Source organism: Astyanax mexicanus, chromosome 18, assembly GCF_023375975.1.
Source record: "Astyanax mexicanus isolate ESR-SI-001 chromosome 18, AstMex3_surface, whole genome shotgun sequence".
Classification (NCBI taxonomy): Eukaryota; Metazoa; Chordata; class Actinopteri; order Characiformes; family Acestrorhamphidae; genus Astyanax; species Astyanax mexicanus.
The window spans coordinates 25,406,765-25,426,199 of NC_064425.1; the positions used below are offsets into that span (position 1 = coordinate 25,406,765).

The 19,435-nt window shown below is 35.6% G+C and overlaps 2 protein-coding genes across 5 annotated transcripts; one reads left to right on the forward strand and one right to left on the reverse strand.

The window, feature by feature from the left end:
- Positions 1-1,671: 1,671 nt before the first annotated feature.
- ankmy2a (ankyrin repeat and MYND domain containing 2a) lies at positions 1,672-8,876 on the forward strand. 2 transcript variants are annotated; one of them, XM_015601042.3, is made up of 10 exons: positions 1,672-1,922; positions 2,700-2,764; positions 5,010-5,148; positions 5,336-5,434; positions 5,600-5,760; positions 6,178-6,392; positions 6,919-7,054; positions 7,212-7,340; positions 8,086-8,215; positions 8,318-8,876. In XM_015601042.3, the coding sequence occupies exons 1-10, from the start codon at positions 1,856-1,858 to the stop codon at positions 8,452-8,454; spliced, it is 1,278 nt and encodes a 425-aa protein (XP_015456528.2). In that variant the 5' UTR covers positions 1,672-1,855; the 3' UTR covers positions 8,455-8,876. The 2 variants fall into 2 exon arrangements, with proteins under 2 accessions (XP_015456528.2, XP_007232395.2); XM_007232333.4 differs by having other exon boundaries at positions 1,683-1,922; positions 8,315-8,876.
- Positions 8,877-9,580: 704 nt separating this feature from the next.
- LOC103022179 (leucine-rich repeat-containing protein 72) lies at positions 9,581-13,650 on the reverse strand. 3 transcript variants are annotated; one of them, XM_022683647.2, is made up of 10 exons: positions 13,170-13,650; positions 13,022-13,089; positions 12,802-12,871; positions 12,557-12,638; positions 11,744-11,857; positions 11,201-11,290; positions 10,987-11,130; positions 10,567-10,620; positions 9,878-9,905; positions 9,581-9,763 (listed from the first exon to the last, which is right to left on the reverse strand). In XM_022683647.2, exons 1-10 carry the CDS (start codon positions 13,185-13,187, stop codon positions 9,631-9,633), a joined length of 801 nt encoding a protein of 266 aa, XP_022539368.2. In that variant the 5' UTR covers positions 13,188-13,650; the 3' UTR covers positions 9,581-9,630. The 3 variants fall into 3 exon arrangements, with proteins under 3 accessions (XP_022539368.2, XP_015456529.3, XP_022539504.2); XM_015601043.3 differs by having other exon boundaries at positions 13,182-13,648; XM_022683783.2 differs by lacking the exon at positions 10,567-10,620 and having other exon boundaries at positions 13,170-13,609.
- Between the last annotated feature and the right edge of the window lie 5,785 nt (positions 13,651-19,435).

The following is a 19,435-nucleotide window of genomic DNA, read 5'->3' on the forward strand; positions in this document are numbered from 1 at the left end:
TTTATGTATTTTATTTGGGACAAGAAATCATTCGCTCCAACTAAAGAATTTGTGAGCTTGAATTAAAGAAATCGTGAGCTTTAAGAAATCGTGAGCACAAATTAGAAAACGCTCACTCAAATAAATAAAAAAATAAGGTGAGCATGAACTGCTATATAGTTCACTCAATATATTTTTTTATCCACCGCCCCTCCCAGGCTTCATAGTGCAGCCTGTGGGAAGGCGGCTTTGGACCATAGACTGTATATAAGTGTGGACAGCACCACAGGGGTTGAAAAGTGAAGCCACTGCTTCTCTTACGCCCCCTGGTGGCTGGCTCCAGTAAATTTTAATCTAAAATTACATTTACATTTACATTACATTACATTTTCTGTACATTCTGCAAGCCCCCCTCCTGTGTCGATAACCCCCAATGTTTTTCTTTACAGTTAATACGTTTTATAGGAGTTATTCCGTGATAGTTAAAGGGGTGTGGCGATGTGGTGATTGACAGCTGAGGGCAAGCTGATTAACAGGTTGCCTGAGAGCAAGAACGTGCACTGCGGATTTTACTGTTGAATATTACATTTATTACATTAAGTAACTTGTTTGGTGAAAATGATGGTGAAACGCAAAGAGTAATTGAGGGCGAGTATTAAAATATTTCACACTGAATAAAATAAAGAGATCTTTTTACTCTAATTAGCTATTAAATATAAATAGGGTTTTATTAAATATAATGCATTGAAACATGTAACGTTAAGGTAAACTATTGTTTTATCTAAAGTTTAATCACAGTGGAGGGCGAAAGTTTGGGCAGCCACATGGCCCCGCCTCCCACCTCTACCGCGCCAGTTTTGGCTCCAATTTACCAATATACTCCAATCTACTGCACAGGCGCATGCAAGATGGCAGCTTCCATTTCGGCCATATTTTGGCTTCAAAACGCTGTAATGAGAGTGAATGGGGACGTTCCGTCCGTACTTATATACCATAGACAGCTGGACAAAGCATCGTCTCTTAAAAGTGAAGCCAACACAGGTCGGGCGCCCCCTGCTGTTTGGTTGCAGAAAGCTGTGTAACCCCACCAGTGGCAAAACATACAACTTTCAGTCACGTTTTTTTCCAATATACTGTAATTCTACCTCCATTATTTAAATGCAACAGCTAATATAACCTCTGCTTATATAGTCAATTTTTATATCCCCACAGAATTCGTTTTTTAAAACGTTATTCAGATCTATTCAAAAAGGTGTGGTTATTGCAAAAGGGCTGGGTTACACTTAGTCGGGGTGGGACCAATGACTTTATGGGCGGGACCATAGACTGTGTGAGCTCTGTGGAGGCAGCCCTCAGGGGCGGGTTTATTCAAATGAGTAGGCTGTCTCTCCACAGTCTTTCTCCCTCTTCTGGTCTCTACTGCGCAGACTCGGGTTTCATATTCATTGAATGAATGGGAACGGCGACACAGCGTCCTTCTGTTTTTACAGCCTCTGTTATATACAGTCTATGCTTTGGACCTCCACCTCTGCATCCCTTTTGATGAAACAGGGGCGTGGCTTGTGGCGTAACGAGGGGCCGGGCTGGATGTGGGCGGAGTTGGAAATCCAATCTCGCCTTCCTACAGGCTGCAGAGGCTATGGCTCTGGGTGCTGCACACCACCCCCGACTTACTCACACCCCCAGCCAATCATCCCACCCCCACCGTTCCTGTGCTGATGGTACAGTCCTGTCTAACCCCCCATGCTCCTGCGGCTGCTGAGCTGCTCCTGCGGACACAGACAGTCTTCTACGCCATCTATCAGGGTTAGGGGTGTTCAGATCATTAGGTGGCGTCTCTTAAATCTGCCTCTGTTTTATACGGATCTGTCTGATCATGTCTGCCCCGGTGAAAGGAGATCTGTCCGACACTGAGAAGGAGTTATTCGTGGTCATTGCTGCAGGTAATACCAGATAGTTGTTGCTGCTGCTGCAGTGATTTAACTTAGCTGTAATAACAGTGTTAAAGTCGTAGGGTTAGATATACTAGTGATTTAAGTGGGCTTTAAGTTACTTCTCATTATTAAGTGATGTAGGTTATTTACTGCGGGGCTTCTATGTTAAAACCATCTAAGTTAGCTGGCTAATCATCTGTGAGATTAGGAGTTAGCCTGCTGGCGAGCTAAGGAGCTAACGCTAGCTAGCCTGTCAGTGACAGACTCTTAATTACTTTAGCGTTAGCACAGGTAGCTAATAGTGGCTACCTTAGCTAACTAACCTAAATAAATGGCTTAAGCTAGCTGGGATAGCTAACCTAACGCCAGAATATCTTGTTAACTGACATTATTAAAGCAGGGAACGAGCAAAACGTAGCTCGCTAACCTAGCTAGTTAGCAAACTAACCTAACTAGTATTTAGTCAGGCCTAACGTTATTTGTTAATATAGGTGTTCACCTGTGGCTAACACAGTGCAACTTGTAGTTAGCTAGTAAGCTTATGTTAGTAGCAGAATAAGTCATAATACGTGTATAAATAAGTGTTGTAAACACACATAAAACACAATAACAGATTAACAAACTGTTTATCTGAGGAAAACAGTAATATATGTGAAGTAGAGGGTGGAACCAGGAACTCAGTTTAAAACACTGTATTACACAGTCACCTTGGTTGAGTAGCTAGTTAGCTAAGCTATTTTCAGTGTAATATTTTAATGTTGTTTTACTGTTCTGTAATTTCTGTAGGTAATGTGCAGGAAGCTTCAAGACTGCTCGGCTCCAAAGATGTCAGAGTCAACTGTCTGGATGAGGTGAGTGTAGTGTAGACATCTGAAAAGACCACTTTTACACGTTAGCTCTTTGCATTTTTATGCCACAGTAAAAGTGCACAGGATTCATGCCTTTAAAGCAGCAGTCTTTAAGCTTTTTTCTTTTTAAATTGAAAGCAGTAGTGTTCCTGAGTGGGGAGAGTGCAACATACAGCTCTGGAAAAAAATAAGAGACCACCTAAAAATTATGAGTTTTTTTTATTTTTTTATTTTACCAAATTGAAAGCCTTTACTATATAATCAAGGGAAAGATGGATGAGTACAAGCCATCAAACCAAGCTGAACTGCTTGGCTTTTTGCACTAGGAGTGCCATAAAGTTATCCAAAAGCAAAAAAGTAAGACGGGTGGAGGGGAACATGTCAAGATGCATGAAAACTGTGATTATTATTTTGGTTTGGTTATTCCACCAAATATTGTTTTCAGAACTCTTAAAACTTTATGAATATAAACTTCTTTTCTTTGGATTATTTGAGGTCTGAAAGCATCTTTTTTGTCATTTCAGCCATTTCTCATTTACTGCAAATAGATGCTCTAAATGACAATACTTTTATTTGGAATTTGGGAGTAATGTTGTCAGTAGTTTGTAGAATAAAACAACAACAGAACAATGATGTTCATTGCACTCAAATAGCAAAATCAGAGAAACTGAAGTCTCCTGTTCTTTTCAGAGCTGCATTATAATAAATGGCATCAATGTGCTTCTGCTACCATTCCTGCAAAGCCACAGATATCAATTTTAAAAACTAGAACAGCATTTGAATAAAGGCTGTACCACAAAACATGCTTTTAAAGTACTTTCTAGCATTTTCAGTGCAATTACATGTTCATAACAAAAACATACAGACACTTTAAGTATGACCGGGTAAGATATATTTAGAAACATAAACCTACATAGACTCTCAGACATAACAGACGCTGTATATTCTTTATATTAAATATATATATATATATATATATATATATGTATATATATATGTATATATATGTATATATGTTAAAGCCTCTGATTTGAGTAAATGATTCCCTCAATTTGATTGTCACCCAGTTTAGAGGGGACATTTTAGTGGGAACATGTTAAATTAGGGATTAGATTCCTGATTTCTTTTTAAAATTGAATAAATTATTTATTAAATAAAGGGACTGGTTTTGAAATTGAGGCAATGGGTTGTTAAATTGATCCTTTTGGAGACAATCTATTTAATCATTTTACTCCGGTAAACAAGCCCTTCGTTAATTTGCTGTAGGCAAAGAGTGATGATTGCATCCTCTGTTCTGACCTGCCAAGATCAGATGTCAAGGGCACTTGGTGTCCAAAGCAGCTGTAGTTCTAATTGATGTTGACTCTTCAATGTTTGGATTTGACAGGTTCTTATGCCAACCATACACTAGAAGACTTTAAACAGACTGTTTCTCTGCAAAGAACAATACTCTTGTAGCGTCACTATTTGCAATCGTGCAGCTAGATTCCTTTTGAGATGTCCTGTCATTTAATGGAAAAGGACACAACCCTGGTTATATTAACTGAAAGAGCTCATCTGGTCGTTATTCACAATGCCCACAATTTGTATAAGCCAAGACTAAAAACAAGTTTTTTATTAATAGAACATTAGACGAGAAAAAGACTTGACATCTTGATCACCTTACACAACATGGTCAAGAAGCACACTGAAATTCTCCCAAGACTAATTTTATTCCGACAGTGGATATTTGCTTTGTGCTCTTTAGCCCTATCCGGAAGGGATTGGTTTCACTTGCATCCAGACTGCAATTGAAAAAATAGGAGAACCATTGAGTTTTTTGGCTCCGTCACATGACATCGCTTTTAGTAGCTCCTCCATTTCCCCTCGCTCTTCTGCTTATTTGGATCTCCGTGGAAACGCGCACCTAAAGTTTAATTATGGTGCCTGGCAATGGACAAATAGCTATTTAACGCAAGGTGACAAAACTCAGAGATGTGCACCCTGAGGGGATTAAAATTATCGGTGAACCACAGAGTTCAGCGAAAAACAGTAGGGAATTCCGCCTGTAATTTTCTCAGAGAACGTCTGAGAAAAACACATATATGGTCATTCCGAATATGAGTAAAATCACAGAGGACCCCCCATAAAAGAGACAATTACCCCAGGACCTCTTGAGAAACTAATTGCATCTGGATAGGGCTTTAGCCTGTGCTTTTGATTTTTATATTATTTATTTAATATGTATCTTTTTGTTCTTGTACCACAGTATGGGATGACTCCCCTCATGCATGCTGCATATAAGGGCAAAGCAGATATGTGTAAGCTACTATTGCAGCATGGAGCAGATGTCAACTGCAATCAGCATGAACATGGCTACACTGCTCTCATGTTTGCCGGTCTCTCAGGTATGCCTCACAATCATTGGTTAAAATGTACAAATTTTAATATTTAAGTTGTTCTTGCATAAAATTAGAAGTGTAGTATGAGTAAAAGATAATGTACAACAGTCTAAAGACACTGTTTTTTTTGTTCGCTTGCTAATAGAAAGCACCACTATTTAAAAAACTACTTTATGTTGTCTCTCTGTTAAAGGAAAGACAGATATCACCTGGATGATGCTGGATGCTGGAGCAGAGACAGACGTGGTGAACTCAGTCGGCAGAACAGCAGCACAAATGGCTGCCTTTGTAGGTGGGTAGATATTACAAGCTGTCTCAGAGCGCTTATTATATTGGAGAGGAGTTCATACTATCAAGTATGGGCAAGTTTGTATATAGAGATGTATTGTGGCTCTTATCATTTTAAACTGTTTCGTTTTGTTGTGTTTTTTATTTTGTGTACGTGTTCTCTTTATAGGGCAACATGACTGTGTCACAGTTATCAATAATTTTTTCTCACGGAAGAGACTTGACTATTATACAAAAGCCCAGGGCTTAGAAACAGAACCAAAACTACCCCCTAAACTGGCTGGACCTTTGCATAAAATCATCATGAGCACAAATCTCAACCCTGTCAAGGTAGGTGCAAATTAGATGTACATTATGTTGTCTTCTATATACAGTACTGTGCAAAAGTTTTAGGCACCAAAGCAAATTACACTTATTCATTTATCTCAGCAATATGAGTGTTTTACCTGAAAAACAGATGCAAGTAAACATACATACATACAGTAAAACTGTATGTATGAAAAATTATTGTTTGTATTTATTGTAATGCTGGTGTTTTACTGAGATAATAAACACTTACTTTACAGATAGGACACTTATTATTTACTAAAATTCCCACAGGTGCCTAAAACATTTGCACAGTACTGTATGTACAGTAAATGTTGTTAGTCTGCTCATAATTGTCTTTTTGCAGTACTTTTTTAATTTGTAGGTAGACTTAGTCAGCTCTCATCACAAGATCTCATCATATCTGGTCTCCTCCTGCAGATGGTGATGCTGGTGAAGGAAAACCCTCTGCTTGTGGATGTAGAGGCTCTGGAGAAATGCCGTAAGGTGATGGAGTTGATCTGTGAGAAGTGTGTGAAGCAGCAGGACATGAATGAGGTGCTGGCAATGAAGATGCACTACATCAGCTGTGTGCTGCAGAAATGTAGCTCCTTCCTCAAAGACCGTGAGGATAAGCTGGATGGCCTCATCAAGAGGTATAGAGATATTTGTAGAAACTGCTGACTTTACAGTGAAATTAAGTAATTATAAACATCAATGGCAATGTGCTTATATAATATCCAAACAAATTTCTTGTCCAGGCCTGTATTTAAATATATGTATTGACTGTATCTGTACTGAGTATCAAAGAACAGGACTGCTGATCTAGGTCTGTTATTGCAACTGTAAACATTAAACCACAGATGACTGATCCGAGATCAGCTGTACACCAGTTCAGATATCTCTTATATTTTGACCTTTGAAGTTTAAAATCATGTTGATCCTTCACTAACCTATAATACTGTATATAATATTTTGTAACCTAAGTCACGTTTGAGGGAAATGTGTATTATTTCACTACCACATAAGTCAACATGCTTCCTTCATGTTTATAACAGTTTTACATCTTTAAGCTTGTTCAGACTGCAAAAACATCACTTCCTGGCTGTGGGAAAAATGTCAGTTTTTGCATAATGCTGCTTTAAAGTGTGATTGTGTTTTTTATGTGTTTTTTCTCCTCAGTCTTCTAAAAGGTAGAGACAGTGATGGCTTCCCCGTGTTTCAGGAGAAATTTATTCGGGAATGCATTCGAAAATTTCCTTACTGCGATGCTACCTTGCTACAGCAGCTTGTCAGAAGTATAGCTCCGGTGGAGATGGTGAGTAAATTTCTCAGTTTAGCTTGTTTTGCTCTAGATGAGACCATAACATATCCTTCTGGAGGTCATAATAAGAGGGCATTCATGGTCATGTGCATGGCTACAAAAGGATTGAAATTGTATGACCATTTATAAACAATGCATTTATTTCCCTTAGGGTAATGACCCCACAGCCCTTTCAGTGCTGACCCAGGCCATTACAGGACAGGTGGGCTTCATGGATGCAGAATTCTGCACTACGTGTGGGGAGAAGGGTGCAGAGAAGAGGTGCTCCATTTGCAAAATGGTAATTACTAATGTATGAAGTGGGCAATATGTAAATGATATGTGTCACTGATCTTGAATATTTTTATAAAATATACAGTTCTGAAAATAATTAAGAGACCACTTCAGTTTCTGAATCAGTTTTTCTGATTTTGCTAATTATAGGTATATATTTGAGTAAAATGAACATTATTTTATTCTATAAACTACAGCCAACATTTCTACCAAATTCCAAATAAAAATATTGTCATTTAGAGCATTTATTTAAATAACAAAAAAACAGAGCTTTCAGACCTCAAATAATGCAAAGAAAACAAGTTCATATTCATAAAGTTCTAAGAGTTTAAAAATCAATATTTGGTGAAATAACCCTGGTTTTCAATCACCGCTTTTATGCATCTTGGCATGCTCTCCTCCACCAGTCTTACACACTGCTATACACAATGCATAACTTAATGCCACATCTGGTGCAAAATATCAAAAAGTTCATGTCAAAGTTTGATGGCTTGTGATCATCCATCTTCCTCTTGATTATATTCCAGAGGTTTTTAATTTGGTAAAACCAAAGAAGAATGCATTCAGCCACTTTGAAGTTGCACCTGTTACAGACACAGACCTGCAAATGCACACACAGCTCATCTAGTTTATGTAAAGTATTGCCAATAGAACATGACTGTCTGGAGCAGATAAACATGAACATTATGACAAATTCTCTGAAGTGTATAATGTAACTGTCATTTTTAACATTTAATGTTTCATATTCTCAGGTTATCTATTGCAACCAAGACTGCCAGAAGCTTCACTGGTTCACCCATAAGAAGATCTGCAAGACACTTCAGGAGACGAGGCAGAAGCATGAAGCTGAATCAGCCAAGCGACTAGAGAAACAGGCCAAAGGTAATTCTGAACCTGTTCCTCCTCCTGTCTTCTGTATGACTTCTGTATAGCTGCTGGCCATTATCTTAAAGAGTTTATTTCTGCTACTTCTCTCCTTAGAAGCTGAGGAGCAGAAAGCACTGGAAGAAACAACCAATACCATGGAAAATCTCTCTGTGGAGAAGAGCGAAGTTGCAAGCACATCAGACATTCAAATAGAAACTGCTAGCTCTGAACCCATTCCAGTAAATGCAGAATGATCACACAGAGATGTGGCATTATCCCAGCTTGTCTCCCATCATTATTCTCCTTATCAAAGACCAGCCTCGGCTAGAACATTCTGATCTCTTCATTGTTCAGCATCTGAGGTGGCCTTCAGAATGTTTCTGAGAGAGAAGGGCTTCGTGGAGTTTGGAGATCAAGTGGAAAAAGCAACAAAGATTTGTGACGGCTGCACACTATGAAGGGTTTCCGTCCACATACAACACTTCGTACTGTATTTTTTTAAGTTAATATTATGTATGTCACAATGTATATGGAAACAAATAGGTTTGTTTATGATAGTTGGTTTTTGTAATAAACTGTGTAAGGACACTGAAGCATATGCCTTAAACATGCTGTCAAGTCCATAGGTGTGGCAGAAGATTAAAAAGTTCTATACTCTTTCTGAAGAGCTATCTTAGTAATTTTGTCCTGTCTCTCTGTTTTCAATGTGTGTTTTAATCTAAAGTAAATGAGTAGGAGATGAAAAAAAAATACAAAATAAATATTTAATATTATCTAAGATTATACATTCAGTTTACAATGAGTTTTACATGGTTGAGCGTTATACAGCCAATATCTATACACTTTCTGGAGTTCTTAATATATAACACAAATCCCAGAATGTTGTTTTTGTTGGAAAGATGGTAAAGATTACACAAACATAAGTAGTGCCACATTCAGAAATATTTCACTATATAGAATAAAACACAGGGACATCTTCTTATTCATTGTTTCTCATGAAATCAATAATAATTAAAAAAGGGGTTGCCCTTTATTTGTTGGAAAGGCTTTCTACTAGATTTTCAAGCACTGCTCTGTGAATCTAATTGCTTTAGTTATAGACAAGAGCACTAGTGAGTTCAGTATGTTTGTTTACCACCCAACCTCTTTACTTAAGGTAGGTCAACTCACCCTATATTGGATGTAGCACCATCATTCCAGAGAACACAGTTCCACTGGCTCCACACCTCAATGCAACCAAAATATTACAACTTACAGTGAATTCTAAATTCATTCATTAAAAGGTGTGTCTACAAAATGTACTGTAATGTTGTCCACTCACTGTAACATACTAAAACGCAACTATGGAGAAGATACAAAATAAGCAGGACACACATAATATAGTATCACTGAAGTGTTTTAATGTTTGTGGCAGCACTTATGTGCATGGGTTATCTGAATTTGACAGTAAGGATGTTGAGTGCAGTTGGACCCTCCTCCTCCAGGGGGCTCTGCTGAGTTGTTCTCATACTGCACCAGTCCATGATCGAGAATTGCAGGACAGATTTGTACTCAGACGGACAACTGAAAATATCAAACAAGACAATGCTTCCTTTTAATAGATTTTTTTTCTCATTCAGTCAGTTAAAACATAATTCACATATCAATAATCAATTCAGTAACAAACGTTTTACTTACTTTAAGGGAAACATTGTTCTATGCTGACCTGGAAATAAAATAAAATAAGGAATTAATAATGAAGCCATTATAAAGAATTTTCTTTTCAAAATTGAAAGAAACCACATGAGCAGAGTAAATCATTCTCCTTGCTAGTTATATAGCCAAGACATCTACAGCTCTAAAATGAGTGGCCTAAAGTATCCAAAATCAGTGTGTAAGACTGGTGGAGGAGAACATGTCTAGAGGCATGAAAATTGTGATTAAAAACCAGGGTTATTATTAATGATTTATGAACTCTTAATACTTTATGAATATGAACTTGTTTTCCTTGCATTATTTGATGTCTGAAAGCTCTGCATCTTTTCTGTTATTTCAGCCATTGTTTCTGCAAATAAATGCTCTAAATGACAATATTTTTATATTTTTATTTTAATTTGGGAAATGTCGGTAGTTTATAGGATAAAACAACAATGTTCATTTTACTCAAACAGATACCTATGAAAATTAGAGAAACTGTTCAGAAACTGAACCTACCACTAACCTATACATGGCATATATACTATGTGAAGAATGCTGTTTTGGTCTATTTCTGTTTCACAAGGGTTTTGACATGTTCACTATCAAAATATCTGAAATATATTTATACACAGTTTAGCCATAACATTAAAACCACCTTGCTAAGTATGCATAAGTAACTTCTGTTTTACCTAAACAGCTCTGACCTGTTGAGGCATGGAATCCACAAGACCTCTGAAGGTATCCTGTGTTATTTGGGACAAAGACATCACAGCAGATTCAGCAGTTCTATATATGGGGCCTCTATGGTATACCCAATGATCAATGAGCATTGTGTGCTTATGAGTGTTACCAGTTCACCAAAGTAGATACTGTATTAATCACTGAACAACGACACAAGACCTGCCTGATGCTTTGGAGATGTTGTGACCCAGTCATTTAGTCATCAGAATCTCTCTTAGTTCACTTGTTGCCTAATATGTAAATCCCACCCCTTGACAGAGTATCTTGTAACAAGATATTTAATGTTCTTAATTTAATCTGTCAGAGATATTTAAATTGACTGTTTATGCAATGTTATGAATGTACAATTGTATGTAAAGTCACATTACCTCTCAATTTTACCATATCCTGAGTTATTTTCCGTCCAACAGGGGGCGTAACTGCACGTCTACCAAAAGCAAGTGTGTCCAGAACTCTCAGTCTCTCAGAACAGAAGAGTCTGAAAGCATGTCTCCTCTCCTCCTGCCTCACTTCTGTTAATCAGTAAAATAAAATCTCAACAAAAATCACCACACATTACCTTAAAGCTGACATATACTGTACCTTTCCTGTCCAGTATTTGAACAGATGGCAGGTGATGGATCACATATTCCCGGTATTCAGGGTCTTGTGTGAAGGGGTTGAGGAAGAAATCTGGAAAGCAGTAAAATGCACTGCAGTAGAAGTTATATTCTTTTTCACGTACACAGCTTTTACATCTTTTATAGCTTTCTAAGGCTATTGCTTACTTACACAACTGTACACTGAACAAGGTGTCAAATGAGCCTGTAACTAAATTACATTATCAGCTTATTGTACAATATATTGCACCTAACCATGACAATTTTTGCTGACCCTGTTTACATACAATTTAACTTGACCAATATTCTAGCCAGACACACAATAAGCACTGCATCGATAACAATGATTATGATACAGTGTTAAAAACAACATTCAGATTCAAAATATGTCAGAAAGTAAAAAAAACAAAAAACAATAATTAACATGCAAGGTTTTTGCAGGACTTTTAATTTAGGTCAAAATTAAACATCCAAAATTAAACAGGTACTGTTAGGTAATTCTAAATGGAATTTAGTTTTCACTTACTGACAGTTTGCAGGCAGTGTGTGTGCCTCAGCTCAGCAACTGTCTCCTCCAGATTCTTCAGCTGGTTATTGTGAAGCAGCAGCACTCGCAGACAGGTCAGGTGCCTCAAGGCCCCTATGTGTGCATACATATGTTTGTGCCACATTCATACATGATTTTTAATTGGTGGCTTTTGCAGTATTTGCAGTATATATGAAAGTGTATTTTTTTAAATAGAAATAAAATGAGAGAGAAATGTAAGAAACATGAAATTAAAGAGAGAGGTGTGTTTTAATATTTACTAAAGGAATGAATATCCAGTTTTTAATATTGAAAAGTAAAGAATATTGTTTAAAATCTGTGTAAAGGTCTTTAATATATGCAATGAATCTGCAGAGCTGTTGTAAAGAAAAAGTTCTCCACTGTTAACTAGGTTAGCTTGATGCTAACAGGCTAATCCTTATTTTCAGGCTCACTGAAATTAGCTAAACTAGCGTTGCTAATAAGTAAACAAAAGCTGGCTAGCTAATCTGAATTAAACATTTATTTTCTGAGAAATGCAGCCCAATGCCAACTTTTGCTGGTAGCTATTATGGTCTAAACTGGTCTTTTTGTTTATTATGGTCTAAACTGATTTTCAAGGTGGATGAAAAGCTGGTTATCCTAGTAAACATGTTGGTAAGCTAGGGTTAGCTTGTTCATTAGCACGAAGTAGCATCTTGGTCGCATTTGCTCTTTTTTTTATCTGGAAAGTGCCTTTTATATGATTTATTTTTTTAAAAATCTCTAAAAATATTTTATGTAATGTCAGCATTAGCAACATGTAATAATTACCTGAGATTGTGGTGATTTCATTATTCTGTAGGTAAAGCTCTGCTATACAGCAGTTAAACACACTGCCATTTAAATTCTTTATCTGACAAAAACAAGACAAAAATAAGTTTAAAATGATGAGAAAAAACAGTGTTTAGCCTTTTATACAACAAGACATTGCCATATGGTGGAGCTTACATGCTCAGTGCTAAAAAAAAAAGTAAAACATTGCAGTATAATTGCTATAGGAATATCACAAATCTCACTTTGTTGTTGTTAAGCCATACATATCTGAGCTGTTTGAATTTGGACAAATCAGGAATAGCTGAGAGACCCCTGCAATCACAAAAATGCAGTATTTAAAAGTGTGATCTAGCTTAAAATTGTATTGTACTCATACAAATAAACAGCCTGATGATAACTAGGTTACATTACATTTCCAAGTGAATATATCCTCTAGTCTGAGAGCTGCATTAGTTATATTACCTTTTTGCCAGATAAAGCTCACTGATATGGAGGTCTTTTGAAGGCCTGCACATAGGGCTTCCACTCTCCTGAAAAAAAAAAACAGTGTCACAAATGTTGTAGCAGAAATACTTCAGTAATAAAATATGTTGAGATTAGGTTTTGTTACCCTTCTGCTCACCTCCATGTCTCACACAACCAGCCTGTTGCCAAGAAACGCTGTGTGTGTGTTTGAGAGCAGATCTAAGAGAGAGGGGCCTGTTAAAGGCCTTGTGAGGCAGAGTGGCTGCTAAACTTAACCACACAAATGCAAAGATTAAATGGGTAAAATGTCATTTTAATGATTCTGCAGAAACACACTCTTTTTATATCAATTAAACTTTTAAAAAGGCTGAATTATTTTGTACCTCTTATGTGCATTTTTTGAATAATTGCGGGTGCCCAGTGTCATTTTTTAATGCATTTTACAAGATGGATAAAAACTAACATTGAGAAAGTTTCAGATAAATAAAAAGAGACAGTGGACTTACAACATGCTTTACTTCATGTTTCTTCAGAAAAATCAAGTCAACTAATGCTATCAATGTGGTTTTAAATTTAAAGTAAGTGTTTTTGCCATGTGGCAACACCAGTGACATGACACCTGGGGACTACAACTTTTCTTATATTTTCCTTATAATATTTATTTGCCATTTTTTATGTGTAATTATATATTTCATGGTCTTTTGAGTCATGTGTAGATAAGTCCAGATAAAACTGTATAAAATTGTTATTTATCTGAAAATATGGCGCTCACTTTTCATAGATCACCGTGGGAATTATCACTTTTGTGGTGCTTAAAATATTAAATTCTTAAATAATAAAATAACGTTGGTAAGTTGGTGGGTCATAAAGGTTTAATTGAGAAAATAACTTGTTTGCTTTATTTTAAAATATAAATAAACGTAAGCCACACAAAAATGGACGTTTTCATAGAATGACCGCAAATCTAGCCAAATAACTTCAGTCCAGAGTTGGAAAATACTTTTTGGTACTCTGTAATGTACCAAATTACTATAAGACAATTAATAACTTAAATATAATGTATTTGTCACATTGGATTCAGTACATATTGTTCTACAGTAGTCTGTGCTTCAAGAATCAGTTGCAATGGCCCATAACTGCCACCAGAGGGCATATTTCCTTCAAATATTGGTGCTTAGCACCTGCACCATCATTACAGTGATGATGCTAAGATCACAAGTGGGTAACTATTTGGGCTATTCCACCATTCTGTTCCCAGGAAATTACATATACGTATAAATGTGCACACAAAATAACTTTAAATACATTTTATTAGTAAGCATAGTGTCTTGTACATTGACCTAAAATATGTAATTAAAAACACAGAAAAATAGCATTTGTTACTTGTCCCCACTCTCTAACTATGAACTTTACCGAAATATAATTATTAAAATCCGTCAGAGATGATTTTTTTTTTTTGCTTTGTTGTGCGACTCCAAATACCAATCTCTGCTTTAAAAATATGTTTTTTTCATAAAAAATCCATAATATTTAAGTTAAGATACACATTTTATTTGTGTCCCTGGGTTTCACTCAGTCCTGTTCCCATAAAACATTACCCCATCTGAAAAACCTGGAATTCACATCTACAACAGGAAGTTACATCAGTTGGTTCTTCTGGAGACCATGGGAAGACCAAAATTAAGTTCCCTGATTTATTTTTCTGTATATTTGATTGTATTGTAACTGTGGCTGTGGAGGTCAATCTCAACACTCATTCCTGTTACCTAAATTAATTCTTAGATCTTATTTTAGAATGTGCTCAGTGTCCTCATGCTATTAGCATAGCCGCCATTTAGTTATTTTTCATGTTTTTGCTCATTATATGCTCATTTCTGTTACTCAAAACATAAAAAGTAACAGGAAAGAGTGCCAGTAACAGGAGTGAGTTCCAGTAACAGGAATGAGTGCCGGTAACGGAAGTGATTTTTTTTTTGTCATAAATATCAATTATTTGAATATGCAGTCAACCATTTCTTTAAAATAAAGATTTTCTTGAGAGAAAATCAAGAACGGAATTAGTAGAGTTGCTTTTAAACATGCTTTTTAAATATCACGTGAGTTTTGTAACCATCTTTGGCTTAGAAACCTTGTAAAAAATTAAGTAAAGCTGCCTGACTTTGAGCAGTGCATGTTTTGAATAATTAAATATATGTGTTATTAGAGTTGAAAAAGACAAAAAAAAAGTTTAATTTGAAAGAGTTACAACAAGCAAATGTCACCCATTCGATTCAAGTATATTTGTAAGGAAATACATTTCTTTGGATTCACCCTGATGAAGTGGTTTTTAATCTATAGGATGTGCATTTACAGTAAGTCACCAGTTTGAATAAATATAGCTTTAATCACAATTAGCCTTATTTTTTTGCATTGATCATTTTTATGACAAAAAAGGGAAATAAGTAGCTAATAAATGTTAAAAAGAAAATGATCAAATTAAGATTAATTTTAAAAATATATAAAAATATCAAAATTTGGGTTCAGTGCACACTACTGCCAAAAGATTTAGGACACCTGCTCATTCATTGTTTCTTCCAAAAATTAAGGGTTAGAAAAAAGTTCTATCACTCATTCTTAAAGTTTAGGAAGGAGCACCATCATTTCATAGAACATGGTTCTACTGCTCCACAGCTCAGTACTGGAGGGGTAAGTAAGTTCTGATAGTATTTAACATTTCTCAGTCCACAGTTGCCATGTGTACTGGGAATACATCATAGAAGGCATTACCACCCACTGTGGACAGCACAGTGTTTGTTAATGATCGTAACCGGCGGCATCTGGTTAAACTTATCCAGACAAACAGACAAGCAACTGTTGTAGAAATCACATCCATATCCAATCATTGCAGTGTTCTTTAGCTTCCATGGGACATGGCAAACGTCATGGGACACAACACTAGTACTTGTCACTCACTACTGATTTTCTGATTTTAATTTTGTTAGAATGAAAAGATTTGGCCTATGATCATTAACCAGCCAAATAATCAATAAATAGTTTTTATTACAACATCTCTAGAGGTATTGCACTTCAGTGGTGGTATGAAGCTGGAAATGGATATTGGAGAGGATGTAGACATTGGCAGATAGAGAGAATGAAATATAGATCTTTCATAAATGTTTCCTTATGTAAGCTTCACTATTCTGGTGATAAAGTGTGCCTTCCTGAAGCAGAGAAAAAAAAAAACAGTGATTTGTGCTTTAGAAACCTGTACCTGAAAACTGGAGGACCCAAATCAAACTGAGCTCACGTCTGTGTAGTTCAGCCAGGAGAACAAGCTCAGACTAATCATTAGTCTTCTTATGGAGCATCAGACAATCCACATTACTCACAGGAGATAAGTATGATAAAGCAGGCTGTATTTCAGGCCAACTCTAAGACTCCAAATTTAACTCTATTCAGTCCTAAATATAAATGACCAGTGGTGTGCTGCATGTGTTCTGGAAAGAAGAAAAGATGGAAAAGGAGAATATTTATGGAAAATATAAAAATGCCAATATTCAGAAACAAATTGCAGAAACTGAGATGTACTCAAGACAAATAAATATGAAATATTCTTCAGAAAACGAGACGGAACAAATGTGAAAAAAAGCTGGAAACTGAGTGGATTTCAGATAATAAAAATAAAAACTGAGATGTTTAAAAAGATGTTTTAAAAGATCATCTTTATGAAAAGGTGGAAATTGATATGATCCTTAGAAAACAAATGCTAGAGTATAAAATGTGGAAACGAAGATAATCAAGAAATATATGTGTTCATCAAAAACCTTTAAGTTCAAACTGTTTTGAATCAAAGCTGAAATTTGAGACGGTCTGAAAAAGAAAATAAATGAATATATATATGGAGATGGTCTCCAGAAGAAAAGCCTAGAAAAACTGAAACTGTCTACAGAAAAATGATTTAAGTGGAGATGGTGGGAAAAAGCTGGAAATGGTGTTCTTCAACAAAAAAAAAAAACAACAACTGGAAATCAAGATGAAAAATGTTTAAAGTTGAGATGACCTTTAGAAAAAACTGGATGGAAACTGAGATGACCTTAAAAAACTGGAAATGTAAATTGGTTACATGGAAAATGGAAAATAGATTATGGACCTAGATATGTTTTTCAGAAAAATTATGGAAATAAGATATTCCTTAGAAAAACAGGATGAAAATGGAGATGTTCTTGATAAAAGGCTGGAAATTTTGATGAAATTTAGACTTTTATAGTATGCAGAAAAAAGCTTGATATTGGGATGTTCCAGAAAAACTAATGTAAATAGGACATAATAGGCCATTTCTGTCCCCAGGACATTACATATAAATGTGCACACAAAATAACATTAAAATACATTTATTAAATACATTGGTAAGCACTGTGCCTTGTACATTGACCTAATTAATTATTCGATCTTATTTGTTTATTTGAGAAAATCAATAGAATGCACTCAATGTCCTCATGCTATTAGCATAGCCGCCATTTAGCTATTTTTCATGTTTTTGCTAATCATATGCTAAAAACTCATTCCTGTAACTCATAACATAAAAAGTAATAGTAATGAGTACCAGTAACAGGAGTGAGTTCCAGTAACAGGAATGAGTGCCGGTAAAAGGACTGATTTTTTGTCATAAATATCAATTATTTAAACATACTGACAACCATTACTTTAAAATAAAACTTTTAAGAGAAAATTAAAGGAATTAGTGGACCTGCTTTTAACCCTTTCATGCATAGAGGTCACTACAGTGTACAGCTGTTTAATTTTTTTTTTTCTTTAAATATGCTTGCAATTTTGGGCACTGCTGCATATAGTCCACTGTAGTGGAAGCTATTGCATCATCCTATACAAAAAAATCCCATTGGTTGGTCATTGTAATGGGAAAAAGAAGTCAATGAAATCAAGATGGCCGGCAGACAGGGAAAACCACCAAACACCTTGGCTATTTTTGTTTCTACCTTTTATAAAATTATATCACCGCAGGTAAAAAAAAATATAATTACATCAAGTAACATCTAAGGTGACATATTATGTAAAGATTTTCGAAATTTTGATTTTATATTTGAGGGAATTGTAGATTAATCATCTGTCCACTTAATTGTACATCATGCATCATTAGCTATTTTTCAACTTTTATGCAATGTCAATTACTTCCAGTGTTGTTTTTAAAATAATTCATATTGTTTAATGTTTTTGCTGTAAATCAACTTCTTTAATTGAGGAATGTCTGCCAGTACAGACAGTTGCAAGCAGAGAAGTAGGGTCAAGCAGTGATAGTGAAGGTGAGTCTGGAAATGTTACTGAGGGAGTTGAGGCTGAGGAACGGAGATGAAGGAGATGAGGCTGTTGAAACTAAGGGCACCCCAATATCCAGTATGCCCCTGGAAACCACTGGCCCCAGCTCAAGAAAGTATAAAATGCCAGCACACGAAGAACCAAGTACATCTGCATGCAGTGTCTTGTAGCTTTGTGCCCTGTATGCTTTGGCAACCATCATAGAAAATAGTCTCAGAAATTAGCAACAAGCATGATTTGACAGGAAATATGATACATGCTATAAAATACTATAAGAGAATATGCTCACTTAACAGTTCAGAGACTTGACAAGAATACAGTATGATAATACCAGTCACAATCAAGATTCTATAAGGTTCTACGGTTCAGAGACATTTTCTTGTGTCACAATATCCTCCTCAGTTCCACTATTCCAACAGAATACCATATTACAACTGTATAACTGAATTACATTTGTGTTTTTTTTACAACAAAAAATGCATGAAGTACACTTGAGTGGACAGATAAATATTTCTTTATCGAATAAAGATAGAATATATATTTTTTTCAAACCTTGTTTTACATCCCTAAGGATGTATAAAAACACTTAGAAAAAAAATCCTGACTGAGTTTATTATAATTCATGCATGAGAGGGTTAAACATGCTTTTTAAATGTCACATGAGTTTTGTAACCATCTTCAGCTTAGAAACCTTGTAAAAAAATAAGTAAAGCTGCCTGACTTTGACCAGTACATGTTTTGAATAGTTAAATACACGTGTTATTAGATTCAAACCTTTTTTTAATTTGGAAGTGTACAACAAGCAAATGGCACTTTTCGTAATTGTATCCTCAAAGGTATAATATTTCTCTTTAAATGGGTCAGATGTGTTCCCACTAAAGTACAAAGTCTATCCTAACCGCAGAATGTACAGATTTGTACCATTTAACCAGGCAAAAAGTACATGATCACAATTCTGTATCACTGTACTAATAAACAATATAAACTATATATATATATATATATATATATATATATATATATATATATATATATATATATATATATATATAAATTATATATTTTCCATTTAAAAGTCAGACAATTTTTGGATCATCATGT